At 37.3% G+C, this 19,542-nt stretch overlaps 1 protein-coding gene across 3 annotated transcripts in view; it reads left to right on the top strand.

Annotated features, from left to right (window-relative positions):
- The window catches only part of Cc2d2b (coiled-coil and C2 domain containing 2B), an 81,599-nt gene that overhangs the window by 36,888 nt on the left and 25,169 nt on the right, over window positions 1–19,542 (top strand). Inside the window, exons 15-21 of one of the 3 annotated variants that reach the window (XM_090346169.1) lie at window positions 2,172–2,322; window positions 2,525–2,672; window positions 4,893–5,031; window positions 6,169–6,372; window positions 13,501–13,593; window positions 16,996–17,087; window positions 18,244–18,414. In XM_090346169.1, coding sequence (XP_090202295.1) covers window positions 2,172–2,322; window positions 2,525–2,672; window positions 4,893–5,031; window positions 6,169–6,372; window positions 13,501–13,593; window positions 16,996–17,087; window positions 18,244–18,414 — 998 coding nt within the window. Of the gene's footprint in view, window positions 1–2,171; window positions 2,323–2,524; window positions 2,673–4,892; window positions 5,032–6,168; window positions 6,373–13,500; window positions 13,594–16,097; window positions 16,403–16,995; window positions 17,088–18,243; window positions 18,415–19,542 lie in introns of those variants that run through there. The other 2 variants (XM_090346170.1, XM_090346171.1) reach the window with 2 other exon arrangements.

Below are 19,542 nucleotides of genomic sequence, written 5' to 3'. Positions count from 1 at the left end.
AATCCTAGCTACATAGGAGGCTGAGCTCCAAGGACATCCATTGGAAGCCAGCCCAGGTGGAAAAGTTCATGAGACTCTTTACTCAGAAAAAGCTGGAGATGACACTATGGCACACACAGAGCTCAGGGACAGTACCAAGGCTTGAGTTCAGGCCAATCTGAGCTACTTGTCTTTTTCATACATGCTTGCAATTTCCCACTTCTGAGTAGTTGGACATTCTGGCCGCTCTCTTCATAATGCCCATGGTTGCTGTCCGTGGTGTTTCATCCATTTCCTGGAAGGCCTCTGCAGGGGAAGGCTCCATACTTTATTTCTCTCTTGTTAGAGCACTTATCACTGTTCACACAGTCACAACACAGTAGAAGTCAAAATAAAGTTGTCCTGTTTTAAAAATAATTTAAAATTTTTTTTCCAGTCCTGGGGCTTGAACTCAGGGCCTGAGCACTGTCCTTGGGCTTTCTAAAGGCTAGCACTTCACCACTTTAACCACAGCACCACTTGTGGCTTTTCTGTGTATGTGGTACCAAGGAATGGAAACAGGGTCTTCGTGCATGCTAGGCAAACATTCTACCACTAGTCCAAACTCCCAGTCTCCCAAAATAATTATTTGTGGTTATGTCAGTGGTCTTGTATGAAATCATAGATAAAAAAAAATAGCATACAGAATCAGAAGACCTGAATTTAGTGCCCAATAGACCCCTATGGGCTGTCCATTCAGCACTTTTTCCCCCCTCTTTTTGAAATTTTCCACCTTTTCCATAGTTTGTATAACTTGCCCTTGGATTTCATGAACCATTGGCACTTCCTTTTTCCTAAATAATACAACCTGGATTTCAGTTACTTAAATAAAAGCTAATATAGTTTTAGCCAGGCACGGTGGCTCACGCCTGTAACCCTAACTAGTCAGGAGGATGAGATCTGAGGATCAAGGTTCAAAGCCAACCCGGGCACTAAAAAGTCCGTGAGATCTACAATTAACTGCCAGAAAAATAGAAGTGGTACTATGGCTCAGTAACAGTAACCTAGAGCTGAAGAGCTCAGGGACAACACCCAGGCCCAGAGTTCAAGTCTCACAACCGACAAACAAACAGTAAACTAATGTAGGTTTATTTGTAGGGCTAAGGAAACTTTTTGCTGATGATGATCATTTGGATATTTATAACATCATTCGAGAGCTCTGCAAAAGTACCTAGACAGGCAGACAGGCTGGGTGCAGCTGATGACAAACGTCCGGATCTGTTCTACGAAGTTCTAAATGATTCCATGAGCTTTATACTGCCCAAGGGCTATATGTTCCCCATTTCTCCAGTTCTTCACTTATGATTTGAGAACTATTGTATCTATTTCTGTCTTTCATATACTTTTATTGTAAGTAATAGAAGGGTTACATTATATTAACCAGATAGGTGCATTTCTTCACAAACATTGATACCCTTTCTCATGCCTTGGTCCCCATTTCCCTCCCCCTCCCCCCACTCCTCCTCTTGTTTTCCCCCCTTCTCTATCCTATTTCTAATAACCAAATAAGCATAGATACAGTATATCAGATAACAAGGTGAAATACTGTAACAATATGAGATAACCAAGGGACAGCAAAAGAGATGAGAGATAACATATTACATTAAGGACAACAATCACTTGTTATATGGCTTTTGTTTCTATATCCTGGAGGTCCTTTCATTTAGTGTCTTATAATTTTTATTAGGCTAAAATCTGACAACTTAAAAGTGCTGGATGTGATGTTATATACATATAATCCCAGCCCCTGAGAAGAGGATGCAGGAGGAGCATGATTTCCAGGCCAGCCTGGTCTACATAGTGAGATTCCATTTCAACATATCCAAATGCAAACCAAAAAAAAAAAGCACTTTTAAAGTGCTATATAATAATGTGCTTTTTAAGGTACTAAATTGTATATGTCCATATTTTCAAAATAGTATTTATAAGCTTTGTTTCCAGTTCATTTTCTATGAAATCAACAAAAGGTTCTCTACTTCCAAGGTCTATTTTCCCCTCACATGTGTGAATGAAATGTAATAGAAAAATGCCTATTGGGGGGTCTAATTTTTTTTTTAAAAAATGAGTTACAAATGCATTATAAAAGTTGTTAAGTGTTTTATTTTTTATTTTATACTTTCAGTGAACTAGGCAACCTTTTCTTTTATATTTAGGTTTATGAAATAAGTAAGAGGACAAGCTTACTGGCCAAACTATTCTTACCTTTACCCAACAACACAGAGCTGAAAGACAAAACTGTTTTAGAATATGCAGAATTTAGTTCTGATAAGCTGGTTGCTCCTGTGGATGGACAAGTAGGAAGCAGTAAGTTTCCTAAAACACTTCTTTTTCCCCCTATAGTCTCAGAGAGAAAGTTATGGAAGTGGTAAGATTAGAGCTGAGTCAGCACAGAACTTTTCCTTGTGTACCTAGAACTCCATAAGTAAAAAGGGGAAAAAAACTACAATGTGCTCGAATGTACACTTTTTTAAAAAATTAACAAATTTTTAATTTTTTTTATAAACAGATGTGTCTTTTCTTCTTGAGGGAAATGAAACTGAAGAACTTTATCTTTTGACATCAGGAAAGCTTAGCTATTCTCTCTCTTGGGCCTTAGATGAAAATGGCATTCCTCTGACACCTGTGTCACAATCACTACAATCTGCATACTGTAGGTAATAAACTTTCATGTCTCAAAATTGATGTCATATTTCAACCAGGCATTATACAAAACAGGAATAATGGGAAACATGCCCATGGCAGGAATAACATGTACGTTTATGTGGTAATTGTTTTTTTTTTAATTTAAATCACTAAGGGTAGTGAACACATTTATATCTAAGAAAATGTGTCACTTCATTGCTTGGGATTATAATCGTGTGAATAATAGAGGTATTTCCATAGCCCTTAACTTATAGACAAAAGCCACTACTTCCAAAGATTTTATTTCAGAAGTGTTTAAATCCTCTATTCTAGATATAGAATTATTTATGCATGATCACCTTACTGGAAGGATTACAACTTTTTTTTTTGCCAGTTCTGGGACTTGAACTCAGGGCCTAAGCACTATCCTTGGGATTTCTCAAGGATAAAGCTCTACCATTTGAGCCACAGTACCACTTCTGGCTTTTTTCTATGTATATGGTACTGAGGAATTGAACCTGGGTCTTTGTACATACTAGGCAAGCATTCTATCACTAGGCCAAACTCCCAGCTGACCTCTAACTCTTTTTTAAGGATAAAGTAGGTAAGTTTCTAATCTATTAACATTTAAGCTTTGCCTTAGGCTCTTTTTTCTAGATCTGCACTAAGAGATCCTAGGAGAAGGAAAAGTTGCTACATGATGGTATTGTGTTTGGTCATAGCAAGTTCTAATGACAGAATCACTAAAACAGTTTACCATGAGGTCAGAATAACAAAGTAAAAGAAAGGACAATGGCTCAAACATATATAAGTGTGTCCATCATACCAGGCTCAAACTTTACTTACATGTAATTATGTCCACCATACAGGCGTTGGCTTTATCAATAATAGCTTTAGAAAATTCATCATAGAAGCAGGAATTGCATCTGATAGACAATTCTGAAGAAATTCTGAAGTCTCAATTTATGGATAGGATACTTTTTCAACTTCTTCATAGAAAGGATCTTAGAAATATTCTAGTTCAAGTTCTTTTGACTATACATAATTTAATTACCTATGAAGACACTAAATAACTGGGACAATTGATGGTTCTAGACAACTATGTACTCTTCAAGATTGAATGTCTTCTGCACTTAACCTATGACTAAAATCACTGAGGATATAGTATAAATCTAGCCTATGCTTTGTAGCTCTAGTGTTTAAAATGGTCTCATATGACCAAAGACAGTTCCCTGTCCAACACTGCCCAATTAATTACATTACTATCGTATTTTAAATAGCAAGATGCAGCTTAAAGTTGATTTTTATGTTGTGTACTATTTTAATTATGTTTAAGTACATATTTATGTTAAGTTGTAATATACCATATGAAAACAAAGTAATAATAAATTCATATGTTTGAGGTTAACAGAACTAATCTAATAATCACTTAATCTGGATGCTGTGGCTCACGTCTGTGATCCTAGCTACTCAGAAGGCTGAGATCTGAGGATCAAGGTTCAAAGCCAACCTGGGCACTAAAAAGTCTGTGAGACTCTTATCTCCAATTAATCACCAGGAAACCAGAAGTGGCACTGTGGCTCAAGGAGTAGAGTAGTACCTTTGAGCTGAAGAGCTCAGGGACAATGCCCAGGCCCAGAGTTCAAGTCCCATGACCGACAAAAAAAAAAATCTTAGCTTCTCCACAAATTGGAGATGGAAAATATGATATATACATACTTTTATCCTTAAAAGTTTTATTGTCTTTCAAGGAAAGTAGATATTTATTTAAAAAAAAAAAACTATAGTAAGGGCCGGGAGTTTGGCCCAGTGGTAGAGTACTTGCCTATCATGCATGAAGACCCAGGTTTGATTCTTTGTCACCACAGCTGGAAAGAAAGCTGGAAGTGCTGCTGTGGCTCAAGTGTAGAGCTCTAGCCTTGAGAAAAGTCTAAGGACAGTGCTCAGGCCCTAAGCTCAAGCCTCACAACTGGCAAAAACAAAGAAAGAAGGAAGGAAGGAAGGAAGGAAGGAAGGAAGGAAGGAAGGAAGGAAGGAAGGAAGGAAGGAAGGAAGGAAGGAAAGAAAGAGCGAGCTATAGTAAATCTATAGTAAATATAAGAAAAACCCCATAGACATTATACCTAAACATTCCATTTTATCCTTAAATATAGGGGATGAATATACTTTAAATACCTAGGATAGGTAGACTTTATCCTGTTCTATAACTTGTATATTGCATGCAGATATACAAAATAATTTCTTTATTTTAGTATGCCAAAGAATATAGATGCAAGAGGTGTTCCTGCAGTTCCATGGCTCATTAATAAACAGAAGCTCTTTGAATGGGCAAGTGAAGTCAGAGTTGATCCAAATAATCCAGAATATTCTGATTTAATAGAACTTATTATGGTAAGTACAATGTATGGTAAATACAATGCTGTGTATTTGCTGTATATTCTGCAAGCATAAGCCTTTCTTTGTTGTGCTCCTCTCTAGTTTGCTACATATTTTTCTAGGTAGTAAGGGACTTGTAAATATAAATTTAAGGAGAGATTCAGTTTATAGTATTATAAAGATAATTAGAAATTCAGCAATTGAAACAATGACTATAATCCTGATGATTGGAACTCTGTCAGTATTTGGTAAGCTCATAGAACATCAGCAGGCTGATTTTACAATGACATCTGTTAAATATTCACTCTGTACCAACCATATTAACAGACACTAGAGATACCAAGAGGATTTATCAAAACGAATTTTAGCTACACCTTCCTCAGACTCTATTATGTGCTCAGTTCTATTTGCCCCCCAAGCATGCTTTCTTCATTCCTTTCTTCAGGTTGTGCTATATGAAAGGGTGCCTCTAATGGATAGCTTATCCACTCTATAAAATTGATAAATATTTGCAGTCAGATATGTACCCTTTTGTCCTTTCCCCTCTATCAACCTTCGTTTGTTTTAAATAAACTCTTATGATTCTAATCATCTGTCTGTCATGTGACTCTTCAGTTACGTGCCTTTCCCTGCCCTTGAATTTAATTATTCATTTATGTGTTTTATCTTTCCTCATAGAATTACAGCTAATAAAGTTTTATTTCTGATGGAATTTAGCACTATTTCTTAAAGATAGCATACCTTGCTTCTGCGTGTGTTGAATAAAGCAACAGATTAGATTACTACCTCTAAACTTTTCTAGATGAGAGCTTTCTAACTATGACAGAATTAACACCAGATAAACAGCAATGTACATTCTCCTTCAGCTTTTGGGACAAAGTAGATAGGAACACTCCCATCTTTTAAGTTTGATGCAATGCAAGCATTGTTATTTTGTCCATCATAACTGGGAAAATGTTGGAAACATATAAGTTGGGATTCTGTACTTTTTTCAGGTCCTATTCTCTACAGATTCAATCATATGAGTCTTATTCATAACAATAACATATGGGTCTTATACCTCACAGATAAAGAGGAATAGCTTTTTGAAATAATTCTTGAATTTAAAATACATAATATTTTGGATACTTTACATTTTTTTATATTTTACAGTATATGAGACACAAAGATCGGGATATGCCACATTATTTTCGTCTTGAGCAATTGCCAGATGAATTTACTTTTGTTTCTGAAGAAGAAATGAGAAGATGTAAACGTTTCCACCTTTTGCAACTTAGAAATGCTGGTCAACTAGACAATTTCCTCCTACCACAAATTCCCCTATTCGACAGAGAGATTCCAGAGTTAGCCTTCCAGGTACTTGGCTTCTATTTGAATCACTTCATTTAATGTTCTACCCTATTTTAATTTCTTTATTTTGAAATTTATTTTTAACCCTTTCCCTTCTCTTTAAGCATTAAGAATATACACAGCTCCCAAATCCCAAAAGTCTTTAATTTGGCTTTATAACTTAGTTTTTCCAAAATAAACACTAGAATTCTTTAGGTATGCTCTTAAGTTTATGTAACCATTGCACTTTTGTTATAAAAATGCATCACATTTTAATAGCTTTTGGGGATGGGGCATTGCCACTGTAAACTTGTGTAATTTCAGATCTTTAAAATGGAAGGGAGAAGGTAGGGAGGGCCGGGAGGGGGGGGGGCATGTAGGCTGCATGGCCTGCTAGTGTTCAGCAGCTGGCTGACACTAGTTTGTGAGAGCCTTTTGTGCAACCTCCATCTTCAGTGATTTCATATTGGTTGATTTAAATTTACTGTTGTATCACAACTCCTTTGTACAACTACTTAAAGATAATAAAAATATGTTTTTAAAAAGAACCTGTTAAGAGAGGACACCTGCTGGTCCAGCTGAGAGCCCCTTGAAACTCCCAAACTCCAGACCCTTGGCCGGGGGCCACCCCTGGAAGCAGCACAGGAAAACCAGCCCAGCCCGCTGAGACTGAAACGCACAGATCCAACCCAAGGCCCACTGTGAGGCCACTGGTTGGGCTGAGAGCTAGTCCTGCAGCGGCACACAGCCTCTGGGAACAGGCTGAACACCTGCAAAAACTGCAAACTCTGACCTAGTCAGCAGAGGAATCAATTTGGCTGAGAACCACCAGTCCCAATCCAAATAAAGACTGCCACCTACCAACCACAGAGCGAACTACAACAAGAGTTCTTGATGCCTAGAAGAGCACAAAGACAAATTATGACATACATAAATAATCAAAGTCCCACACAAAGCCCAAAGGGAAACAAGAGAGATGTTACCATCCCAAGAAATGACACCTGAAGAGACATGAAATATGACTCAAATCAAGGAGCTGATTTTGGAAATGAAGGCTGAATTCCAAAAACAAAAGCAAGAAATTTCCAAGGAACTCTTCAAATTCAAAAGAGAAGTGGAAGAAAAGTTCAATACCCTCGCAGCAGACATGATCAGCTCAGTGTCCACACTTCAAGCAAAAATGGAGGCATTAAGCAGCAGATTGACTGAGATGGAGAATAGAACATCAGGAATGGAAGATAAAACACAAGAGCTGGAACAGAAAATCGCCACCTTGGAAAAATCAGTCAGAATCCACCAGAGAGAGCTCCAGGAACTGCCAGATGCAGCAAAGAAGTCTAATCTTCGTATAACAGGGATTGAGGAGGGGGCCGAATTTCAGGACAAAGGAATGCAACCCTTATTCACCAAAATCATAGTAGAGAACTTCCCCAACCTCAAAAGGGAAAATATTCACATTATTGAAGGTTTCAAGACTCCAAACAGGCAAGATCCTAGAAGGAACTCATCTAGACATATCATAGTAAAGACACTAGACCCGAATACCAAAGAATTGATCTTAAATGCTGCAAAAACAAAGAAAGAGCTATACTACAATGGGAAAAAAATTCGAATCACAGCAGATCTCTCCATGCAAACTCTAAATGCAAGAAAAGCTTGGAAAAACATCATTGATGGGGCCGGGAGTTTGGCCTAGTGGTTAAAGTGCTTGCCTAGCATGCATGAAGACCCGGGTTCAATTCCTCGGTACCACATACATAGAAAAAAGCCGGAAGTGGTGCTGAGGCTCAAGTGGTAGAGCGCTAGCCTTGAGAAAGTCCAAGGACAGGGCTTAGGCCCTGAGCTCAAGCCCAGGACTGGCAAAAAAAAAAAAAAAAACCATCATTGATGTCCTGAAGACCAACAACTGCCAACCCAGACTGATATATCCAGCAAAACTAGCATTTACATTTGAAGGAGAAACAAGAATATTTCACTCCAAAGAGAAGCTTTATGAATATGTGCACACTAAACCAGTGTTACAAAAAATATTAATTAATCGAGAAAAATTGTAGAACATCAAGAACCCCCATCAAGAAACGAATATCTATAATTCACTAAACACAAAAGGGGGAAAAAAAGAGAGAGAAAGAAACTTAGAAGTAAAAATAAATGACAATGGACACTGACCACTTGTCTATAATTTCCCTAAATGTGAATGAGCTGAACAATCCAATCAAAAGACACAGAGCAGCAGACTGGATTAAGAAACACCACCCATCCATATGTTGCCTCCAAGAGACCCACCTCACTACCAAAGACAGAAACAAACTCCAAGTGAAAGGATGAAAACGAATTTTCCACTCCAATGCACCATGCAAAAAAGCAGGAGTAGCAATCTTAATCTCCAATAAAACTAACTTCTCAGTAAAATCAGTACATAAAGATAGAGACGGCCATTACATATTAGTAAAGGGTACAATCCATGCCCATAATATTACAGTTATAAGCATTTACTCCCCCAACATGGGAGCACCCAAATTCGTCAAACAAACTCTCTTAGAATTACAGAACAAGATAGACTCAAACACTCTCAGCAAATGACAGATCCACTCAACAAAAGTTAAGCAAAGATACCATCGACTTAAACGACACCATAGCCCAGCTGGGCTTAACAGATATACACAGAGTCTTCCACCCAACGGCAAAACTTTTTACATTTTTCTCAGCAGCACATGGAACACACTCCAAAATAGATCATATAATAGTTCATACAGAAAACTTAAGCAGATACAAGAGGACTGATATAATCCCATGCATTCTATCAGACCACAGTGGAATCAGACTAATTCTAAACAATGCAGTCAAAGTTAAAAAAAAACATTCTATCACTTGGAAACTGAACAACACACTTCTGAATAACTCCTGGGTAACAGATCAGATCAGAAATGGAATTAAAAACTTCCTTGAATGTAATGACAATTAAGAAACATCACAAAGGAAATTATGGGACACAGCAAAGGCAGTTCTAAGAGGCAAATTTATTCCACTAGGAGCCCATATTAAAAAGACAGGAGAAGAGCATGTAAATAACCTAAAAAAAAACTGAAATACCTAGAGGAGCAAGAAAAAGTTAACTCTAAAACAACTAGGACAGAAATAACAAAAATAAAATCAGAAATATCAGAGATTGAAATAAGATCTACTATACAAAAAATTGGTAAATCAAAAAGTTGGTTCTTTGAAAGAGTCAACAAAATAGACAGACCCCTGGCAAGATTAATCAAAAAAAGGAAAGGGGAGACTCAAATAAACAAGATTAAAGACCCCACGGGAACAATTACAACTGATTCCCAAGAAATTCAGTCCATAATGAATAGGTACTACCAGGACCTATATTCAAAGAAACAAGAAAATCTAGTAGAAATGGATGATTTCTTAAATACATGTAGGCTACCCACACTGAACAACGATGAGGTAAACAAATTGAACAAACTAATCTCTTACAATGAAATTGTGGATGCAATCAGGGAAATGCCAACCAAAAAGAGCCCAGGTCCAGATGGATTCACTGTGGAATTCTACAAGATCTTTAAAGATGAAATAACACCTATACTCTTGAAACTCTTCCGAGAAATAGAAGGAGCAATACAAAATTCATTTTATGAAGCTAATATTACTCTTATCCCCAAACCAGGGAAAGACCCAACAAAAAAAGAAAACTACAGACCTATCTCTCTAATGAACACAGATGCAAAACTCCTCAATAAAATATTGGCCAACAGAATCCAGAAACAAATTTAAAAAATCATACACTATGATCAAGTAGGCTTCATCCCACAGATGCAAGGCTGGTTTAACATTCGCAAATCAATCAATGTAATATATCACATCAATAGAGCTAAGGATAAGAATCATATGATAATTTCTCTGGATGTGGAGAAGGCATTTGACAAAATACAACACCCATTTATGTTGAAAGCAATAGAAAAAATAGGAATAAGAGGTACATTCCTCAAAATAGTGAAAGCCATATATGAAAAACCTACATCCAGTATTATACTAAATGGTGAAAGACTGGAACCATTCACCTTAAAATCAGGAACTAGACAGGAATGCCCACTCTCTCCACTTCTCTTCAATATAGTGCTGGAACCCTTAGCCAGAGCAATAAGGCAAGAAAAGGACATCAAAGGGATCCACATAGGGAGAGAAGAAATTAAACTATCCCTATTTGCAGATGACATGATCCTCTACTTGAGTGACCCAACAAACTCCACTCCCAAACTTCTAGAATTAATAAACTACTTTAGCAAAGTGGCAGGATACAAAATTAACCTTCAGAAGTCAGTAGCCTTCTTGTACACCAACAATACACAAACAGAAGGCCAAATCAAGAAAATGATCCCATTCACAATAGCCCCCAAGAGAATAAAATACTTAGGAATATACTTAACCAAAGATGTAAAGGAATTATTCAATGAAAACTATAAAAGCCTAATGAAAGGAATTAAAGAGGACACTAGGAAATGGAAAGACATCCCATGCTCATGGCTAGGGAGAACTAACATAGTGAAAATGGCTATACTGCCAAAATTGATATACAAATTCAATGCAATCCCCATCAAAATCCCAAAGGCATTCTTTATGGAAATAGAAGATATAATCCAAAGATTCATATGGAACAAGAAAAGACCTACAATAGCCAAAACAATTCTAGGCAAAAAGAGCAATGCTGGTGGTATTACAATACCAGACTTCAAACTCTACTGTAGAGCCATAATAACAAAAACTGCTTGGAATTGGCACAAAAACTGACCAGAAGATTAGTGGAACAGAATAGAAGTCCCAGAAATAGAACCACATACCTATAGTCAACTTGTATTTGACAAAGGAGCCAAAGATATACAGTGGAACAAACACAGCCTATTCAATTATTGGTGCTGGCAAAACTGGGCAGCCACATGCAGAAAACTAAAAATTGACCCTAGCCTGTCGTCATGCACAAGCATTAACTCAAAGTGGATCAAAGACCTCAATGTCAGACTGGAAACTGTGAAACAGCTACATGATAATGTAGGAGAGACACTGGAACTCGTAGGCATAGGCAAAAGATTCCTGAACAGAATCCCAGGGTCACAACAGATTGGAGAAAGACTCGATAAATGGGACTACCTAAAAATAAAAAGTTTCTGTACAGATAAAAACATAGTTGCAAAAGTAGAGAGACAACCAACCAACTGGGAAAAGATATTCACCAACAATACATCTGACAAATGCTTAATATCCAATATCTACAGGGAACTCAAGAAACTAATCCCCCCAAAACCCAATAAACCATTCACTAAATGGGCAAGGGAACTAAAGAGATTTATCAAAGAAGAGATTAAAATGGCAGGAAAGCATATGAGAAAATGTTCATCATCCATGGTCATAAAGGAAATGCAAATAAAAACAACCCTAAGATACCACCTTACCCCAACAAGAATGGCCAAGATTTTGAACTCAGACAATGACAGTTGCTGGTAGGGTTGTGGAGAAAAAGGAACCCTACTACACTGCTGGTGGGAATGCACACTAGTTCAGCCACTCTGGAAAGCAGTGTGGAGGTTTCTTAAAGAACTGAAAATAGACCTTCCCTACGATCCCGCCATACCACTTCTGGGCATCTATCCTAAACATCATGACCCAAGATATTACAAGGACACCTTCTCAGCTATGTTCATCTCTGCACTATTCACAATAGCCAGGCGATGGAAACAATGCAGATGCCCTACTGCAGATGAATGGATACAGAAAATGTGGTATATATACACAATGGAATTCTACATAGCCAACAGACAAGATAAAATAATGGCATTTGCAGGGAAATGGATGAACCTAGAGCGAATCATGTTGAGTGAGACAAGTCAAGACTTAAGGAACAAAAGGCGCATGGTATCCTTAATATGTGGCTATTAAATCCAAAGAGTACAAGAGCGAGGACTCTGCATACCCAGAACTATGGACATGGTAATGGAAATATAAACAGAACTGTATAGACATGAAAACCTATGACTCTATAGACATGTTTTATTTCTTAAATTAATATGTTTCTATGACATACAAACTCTTAGCCTAATTTTGATTAAGTTCTAAATACTAAGTCCCAGTGATTGTAAATAGAGATTCCCTCCTTGAACACTTGTTTGTTAAACTTGTCATTTAAAATATGATGTAAAAATCAACATTAATAAATTCTTTAAAAAAAAAAGAACCTGTTATGTGCTAGCCTTGAGCAAAAAGTTTCCAAGGACAGTGCCCAGGCCCTGAGTTCAAGCCCTAGAACTGGAAAAAAAAAAGCATTTATCAAATAGGTCTTACAATAGAGAAGTTATGAGAGGATTTCTAGAGAAATACCAGAAATAACCAATTGTAGTCAACCTAGCACTTGAGCTTGCTAAGAGATGGTTCAAGAAAATGGAACTATTTTCCCATCACAGATGAAAATATCAGTATAGTAGAATTTTCACTGCTTGGTGAAGTCAGTCAACTTGAATAAAGATACAATATTCCAATGTCTTCTGAGCCAGTTAGAGGACATAAAACCAGAAAGTGCTCATTATATTTAAAATTCACATAGTAGAAGGATAATCATGATCTGAATCAAATAAAATGTCTTAACAATTTTAATTGTGGTTCAGAGATGAGAAGGAAAATGCAAAACAACATCTTATAATTTTCTCAATTACAAGTTTTTTTCTCTGTCAGTACTCTATTTTTTTTGTTTTGTTTTTTTTTGTTTGTTTTTTTGTTTTTTTGCCAGTCCTGGGCTGGAGCTCAGGGCCTGAGCACTGTCCTTGGACTTTCTCAAGGCTAGAGCTCTACCACTTGAGCCTCAGCACCACTTCCGGCTTTTTTTTTTTCTGTATGTGGTACCAAGGAATCGAACCCAGGTCTTCATGCATGCTAGGCAAGCACTTTAACCGCTAGGCCAAACTCCCAGCCAGTACTCTATTTTTAAAGATGAATGGACATTATCCCACAAGCAAATAGAATACAACCTCAATGGGGGAATCAGAAAGCTTTTTTCTCTGCCAGTACCAAATGTTGCCATTACACATGAAATGAAATATACGTTTTTGTTGCAGCACGTTTTGTTACCTTCCAGCAGAACTAACTTGGTTTTCTATTTAGGGATATGAAAGTCAGGTAGAGAAGGATGTGGCCATTTCAGATGTGAATTCTATTACTGCACAAAGGATGAATTCTGTCAAATTTCTGAACAAGGTAACAACATAGTTTTCTTAATAAGATTGCATTTACTATTGTGAAAAGGAATCTGTTGGACGTATGGTATATATTCTCCCCATAGAATAAGATGTACAAATTCGCCTACTTCAATCAATTTTTCTTCACTGAGCATTGTCAGTGCTCATTATTAAAGCATTTTCCAACCTTTTTTATTTAAATATGAATGCTACCAATGTCCCTAGTCCCTTAATTATTGGCAGGAGATTTTTCTCCACCCTAGTTTTTTAAACTCTTCTTTACTAGCACCATACTTAAAAACAACTGTTTGAGATGTGTTTTGATAATAGTGACTTTGCTGTTAGGGAAAATAAAGAAATATTCTTGCTCATAAGAAAAAAGAACTCATATCCCTTCTATTCTTGTTTTAACATGCGTGGAAGACCATAAAGGAGGTGAGAAGATCAGCAAAGGAATTAAAGGATAAAGGCTAGGGTCAGAAAGGCGGTGTAGGTATCTACCTCAGTTCTTGAAAGTGACAGAAAAGTTTAATTTATTGGAAGCAAAAGTTCATCCTGCCAGAGTACAAGAGTGGATGATGTAGAAGTACTGAAGCATCAGGGATGACATTTTCCCCTACCTTTCTAGAGGGAATCGAGAAAACTCAAGTGAGTCATTTGGTAACATACGTGCATTTGTGCATGCCCAGATGTGTCAGGACTCACTGGAATTAATATGTACATGCTCTTAGATACTGGACATTGTGAAACCAGCCCGTGGGTATCATGGAGCCAAAAGATCATTCACTGTAAGGTCATTGTCCCTGTCTCTCACATATGTGCATGTGTACTCAGTGAGAGGTCTGGTGCTAGTTAGTTTGGTTCAGCACAATTTGATAGTTTTGGGAGGAGAATGTTTCTTTCAAAGTCAGGGGCACTTGAGGTTAGAGTCATGTCTCATTTGGTAAGAATGCTAGGCAATGAGCAAAAGCAGTAGGAATGGAGTTTGACAGTGCCAGTCTCAGACCTAAAAGAAAAAAGAATAGAAGTCAGGGCAGTCATGTATGTATCGTATAAAAGAACTTTTAGAAGTTTCATAAAAGTTGCATTTCAGCTTTTATTGAAATAGTTTAAGCTACAGGTTTGGTAGGTTCATGTGATATTACTTTAGTTACAGATACTGGAAAAAAATCAATTCTAGGAACCTGAAAGCTCTAGTTGTTAAATCCTTTCTTTTGTTAGAGTATTCTCCAGTATCTGCTATGTGATTTTGGGTTTTGTATGAGTCCTTTGGAAGAGATGTATACTTTAATCATAATGCTACTGGGGTCAGTGGAAGCTAAGGAAGACCAAAGTTTGGGCACTAAAGAAGAAAATCCTGGCAGTCTCAATGATTACTAATGTTCTGCCAAAATGAGTGCATCTAAGAGATTAGTTTGCCTTGTCTATATGATGATGACTTAAAATACAAATGATGACAATGAACTCTGACTTACTGAAGTTTACATCTATGAGAGAATTTAGATAATAGATGAAAAGTATGTTCAGATTATGATATGATAGAGTTCTGTGTGCATGTGGATAACAGGATGGATTTTTTAAATTATTATTGTATTTTGTCAGGGTAACATATAGGGGGGTCACAGTAACATTCATCAGCTAGTAGATACAGTACTTCCTGAGAATTGATACCCCTTCCCATGCTTTTCTCCCACTTTCCCTCCCCTCATCTCCTCCCAATCGTCATGTCTGTCCCCTTTCCTTCCCTATTTCAAATATATATATATGTATATATATATATATCATACCAGATAACAAAGTCAGTCAGATACAGTAACAACATTAGATAAGCAATAAGGGGGGAGAAAAAAATAACTTCACATAGTACATTAAGAACAACAATCACGAAGATAAACCTCCTGTTTCCATATCTTGAAGTTCATTTCACTTAGCCTCATCCTATATAGCCTTTTGAACTATTGTAATCCTCTGCTAAGAGAGTCCTAGATATGTACTAATTATTACAAATGAGGGAAACCATGGAACCTGTTTCTTTGGGTCTGGCTTACTTCACTTAATATTATTTTTTCCAAGTCTTTCTATTTCCTTACAAATGGGATGATGTCATTCTTTCTGATGGCAGCATAGAATTCCATTGTGTGTAAGTATCACATCTTTTTGATCCATTCATCTACTGAGGGGCATCTGAGTTAGTTCATATCTTAGCTATGGCAAATAATACTGCAGTGAACATGGCTGTGCTAGTAGCTTTAGTATACCCTTTTTTATGAACATTTGGGTAAATGTCCAGGAGTGGAATTGCTGGGTCATAGAGGAGCTCTATTTTTGGTCTTTTGAGGAATCACCATACTGCTTTCCAGAGTGGCTGAACAAGTTTATACTCCTACCCATAGTGCAATAACAATCCCTTCTGGTCACATAAGGGTATGGAATTTTAAATAAAGTGTTCATGGAGGCTGGAGAGATGGCAGCATTTCAATAATGAACTATTACTCACTTACACCTGGAGACAGTGATGGAATTTTCTGGGAAAGAGCCTTCAAGGCCAATGGAACCCCATGTGAAAGCTCTGAGGGGAAGCCTACCTGGCCTGTGGGAATTATGTCAAGGAACCTAGAATGTGGAATGCCAAAGGAGAGAGGAAGATAATGGCTGTCTTAGGGACCTTGTGGTTTGGTTCACCTTCAAGGAAAACAATGTGTTGCCTGTGTGGTGGGATAATTTTTAGGAAATAGTTATGTGTATGCCATTCTCCTACCACTCCATTTTCTTGTCCCTTTTAAGCAAGTAATTAGACTCTAGGTTGCATTATCTCAGGATGATTTATGGTAAGACACAAAGCTTAAAATTGCTATCACACTCTCCAGTACTGAGTTTCTAGGTATAGATTCATGTCTAGCCAGATGCCAGTGGCTCATGCTACTCTGGAGGCTGAGATCTGAGGATTGCATTTCAAAGACATGCCAGGAAATAAAGTGGTCCTGTGGCTCAACATGATAGAGAGCTAGCCTTGGGTAAAAGTGCTCAGGGCCAGCACACATGCCCAGAACCAAAAAAAAAAAAAAAAGATTAATGCCTGGTACTCAATTGGCTATGAGACAAATGAATTCACAAAAAATCAACTCTTCCTGTGGACCAGTTCTGGCCATGTTACTACAAGCTATACGGAAAAAATATTGAGCGAAAATTTAGAATGAGATGGGGGAGATATTAAAGGAGGAAATGAGAATAAATGAACGTCTTTGGTGTAACAATGTAAATTGAGAATGGTTTTATTAATGCAAACAGAACTATATCTATAACCCCCTCCTATCCAGTCATTGCTTACAAATAGGATTAAAAATAAGTAGTAAAATAAAACATTATAAACTTTAGCATTCAATTATAAACAATGCATTTCTTTAACTTACAAAAAATTTAGGTGAAAAGAATGATAATGAAGAGAATCATCAAAGTTAGTAAATTTGACTTGTCAGATATCGTGGCTGATTATGAAGAAATTGTATCTGCAAGGTACTATTAAAATTGTTAAGTATAAAAGATAAAATCTTAAAAAAAGATAAAATCTTAATACCTTCAAAATTCTGTATGTTCTCTATTTTTATATTAAGTCACATATTAAATGATGCAATTTCAGAGCATAAACTGAGACATAGTGACAAAATATATTTGGTCACTTTAAAGTTGATTGTAAGCTGGGTGCAGTGGCTTACACCTGTAACCTTAGCTACTCAAAAGGATGAGATCTGAGGATTGTGGTTCAAAGCCAGCCCAGGCACTAAAGTCCATGAGACTTTTATCTCCAGTTAACCTTTTGAAAACTGGAAGTAGCACTGTGACTTGAGGGGTAGGATGGTAGCCTTGAGCTGAAGAGCTCAGGGACAGCACCCAAGCCCACAGTTCAAGCCCCACGACTGACAAGAAAAAAAAAGTTGATTGCAGAATGCCTGCCTGAAATGTTTTTTATTTTAGCATGTTTTAGGGAAATTTGATAGCTTCTCCTTTATAATTGTTTTTAGGAAAAGAAAGAATAAAATAGAAGGAACACTTTTGTCTCAAATTTGTTCTGCCCTAAAGTTTTCTTGTCTTGAAACTCCTACTAGAAAAGACATTGCTAATGGTATTGTGGTAAACTTTTAGTCTCCTTGTGCAAGTCTGGACTTTTCGGTCATTACAGGGGCGCTAAGATCCACAGGGAAGAGTTTGCAAAGTCTTTGCTAACATAGTCCATCAGTGATTCTTACCAATAAGGTTAGAACTGCTTTAACTGCTGAACTCTATTCAGTTTTATTTTCAGTCCTTGAAGGAAAATTGGTTGTGGCTTTAACTCCATGGGTTTATGTTACTAGAGTTTGGCAGCATGAAGCAGTTTCAAGTGCTTAGTCATTTTAAGAGAATGATTACTAAAACATAATCTTCTGAAAGATTGTCATGTTTCATGGCCCTTGGTCTGTTTGGGAGGAATCACATTCTCCCTCCACATGAAGGAGCATAACATCTCATCCTTTTTAAGCAGGAAAAATTGCTTCCTTGTAGTTAAAACAACTTTGTCCGCTTCACGATGAAGAGAATAGTTCAGAATAATAGCCTTATTTAAATTAAGCACCACACAAGTATCTTTTAAAACTATGTTATGTATATGAGGTTGATCACATTTTATCCTCTATAGCCAGTTCACAGATACAGTTTGTAAGTTTATTGAACCACGAAGAAAGTTAAAGCCTCAAAGGAAAGAAAGAAAAAAAGTCACAGCACAGAGTGTCTCTGATGGAGATATTAAGATTCTTGTCAGAATACTGAGGGCATATAATATTCCTACCAGGAAAACAATAGCTCATAGGTAAAGCAATATGTTCCTATTTTTAGAATTGCTAAAGATCTACTCAATTGTGATAAGTTTGATGCTGTGTATTTGTAAAGCTTTTGTACTTTATTATTATTTCAGTTCATAGGTAAGGCAATACGTTCCCATTTTTGAGTTGCTAAAGAGCTGTTTGAATTATGTTTCATGATATGTATTTATAACGCTTTGCACTTCACTAATGTTTCATATACATAAAATGAAGGCAAGTTTGAATATTCATTTGAATAGTCAAACCTACTGTCAGTGCTATATATTAAGAGTTTCCAAAGGGCTGGGAATAGTGTTTGTCTAGTATCACAAGCCCTGGGTTTGATCTCTAATACACACACACACACACACACACACACACACACGCACACACACGCACGTGCGCGCGCATGTCAGGTGGATGCAGTTACTCAAGTCTATAATCTTATCTACTTGGGAGATAGAGATAAGAGATCAAGGTTCAAGGCTAATATGAGAATGGAAAAAATAACTTTGTGGGCTGGGAATGTGGCCTAGTGAGTGGTAGAGTGCTTGCCTAGCATGCGCAAAGCCCCGAGTTCGAGTCCTTTTTATCTCAAACACAGAAAAAGCCAGAAGTGGTATTGTGGCTCAAGTGGTAGACCTCTAGCCTTGAGAAAACCCAAGGACAGGGCTCAGTCTCTGAGTTCAAGTCACAGGACTGGAAAAAATAAGCTTGCAAGACCAATAACTGGCACAGAGGTGCATGCCTAGCATCCCCAGCAATATATGGAAGCATGAGTGGGACTGCAGCCCAGAACTGCAGCCCAGGCTGGCTGAACCTGACCTTGAAATTAAATTATTCAAAAAGGGCTTTGAGACATGGCACAATTCAAGACCCAATATCAAAAAGGTAAACAGAAAAAGAGTTTTGAAATCTGAGATTCCCAACGTAGCATTAACTTGGGGGGAGGAGGGTGTTTGCTTGCCTTCTCATGCTTTATTGATAAACTCCTTTGGTCTCTATTCCCTGTTAAGAAACACACTATTTCACACCTCTGTCCTCTCTAGAAGCAGAATCTAAGAGAAAGTAGGGGAGCTACCAATTTTTTTTTACAAAGTATCCATGAAAGTTGTGAAACAAATATGAAATGCTTC

The sequence above is a fragment of the Megascapheus bottae genome, chromosome 15 (genome assembly GCF_031878675.1).
Source record: "Megascapheus bottae isolate mThoBot1 chromosome 15, mThoBot2.hap1, whole genome shotgun sequence".
Lineage (NCBI taxonomy): Eukaryota > Metazoa > Chordata > Mammalia > Rodentia > Geomyidae > Megascapheus > Megascapheus bottae.
The sequence above is the reverse complement of the archived record's forward strand: the minus strand, read 5'-3'. Positions and strand labels throughout refer to the sequence as shown.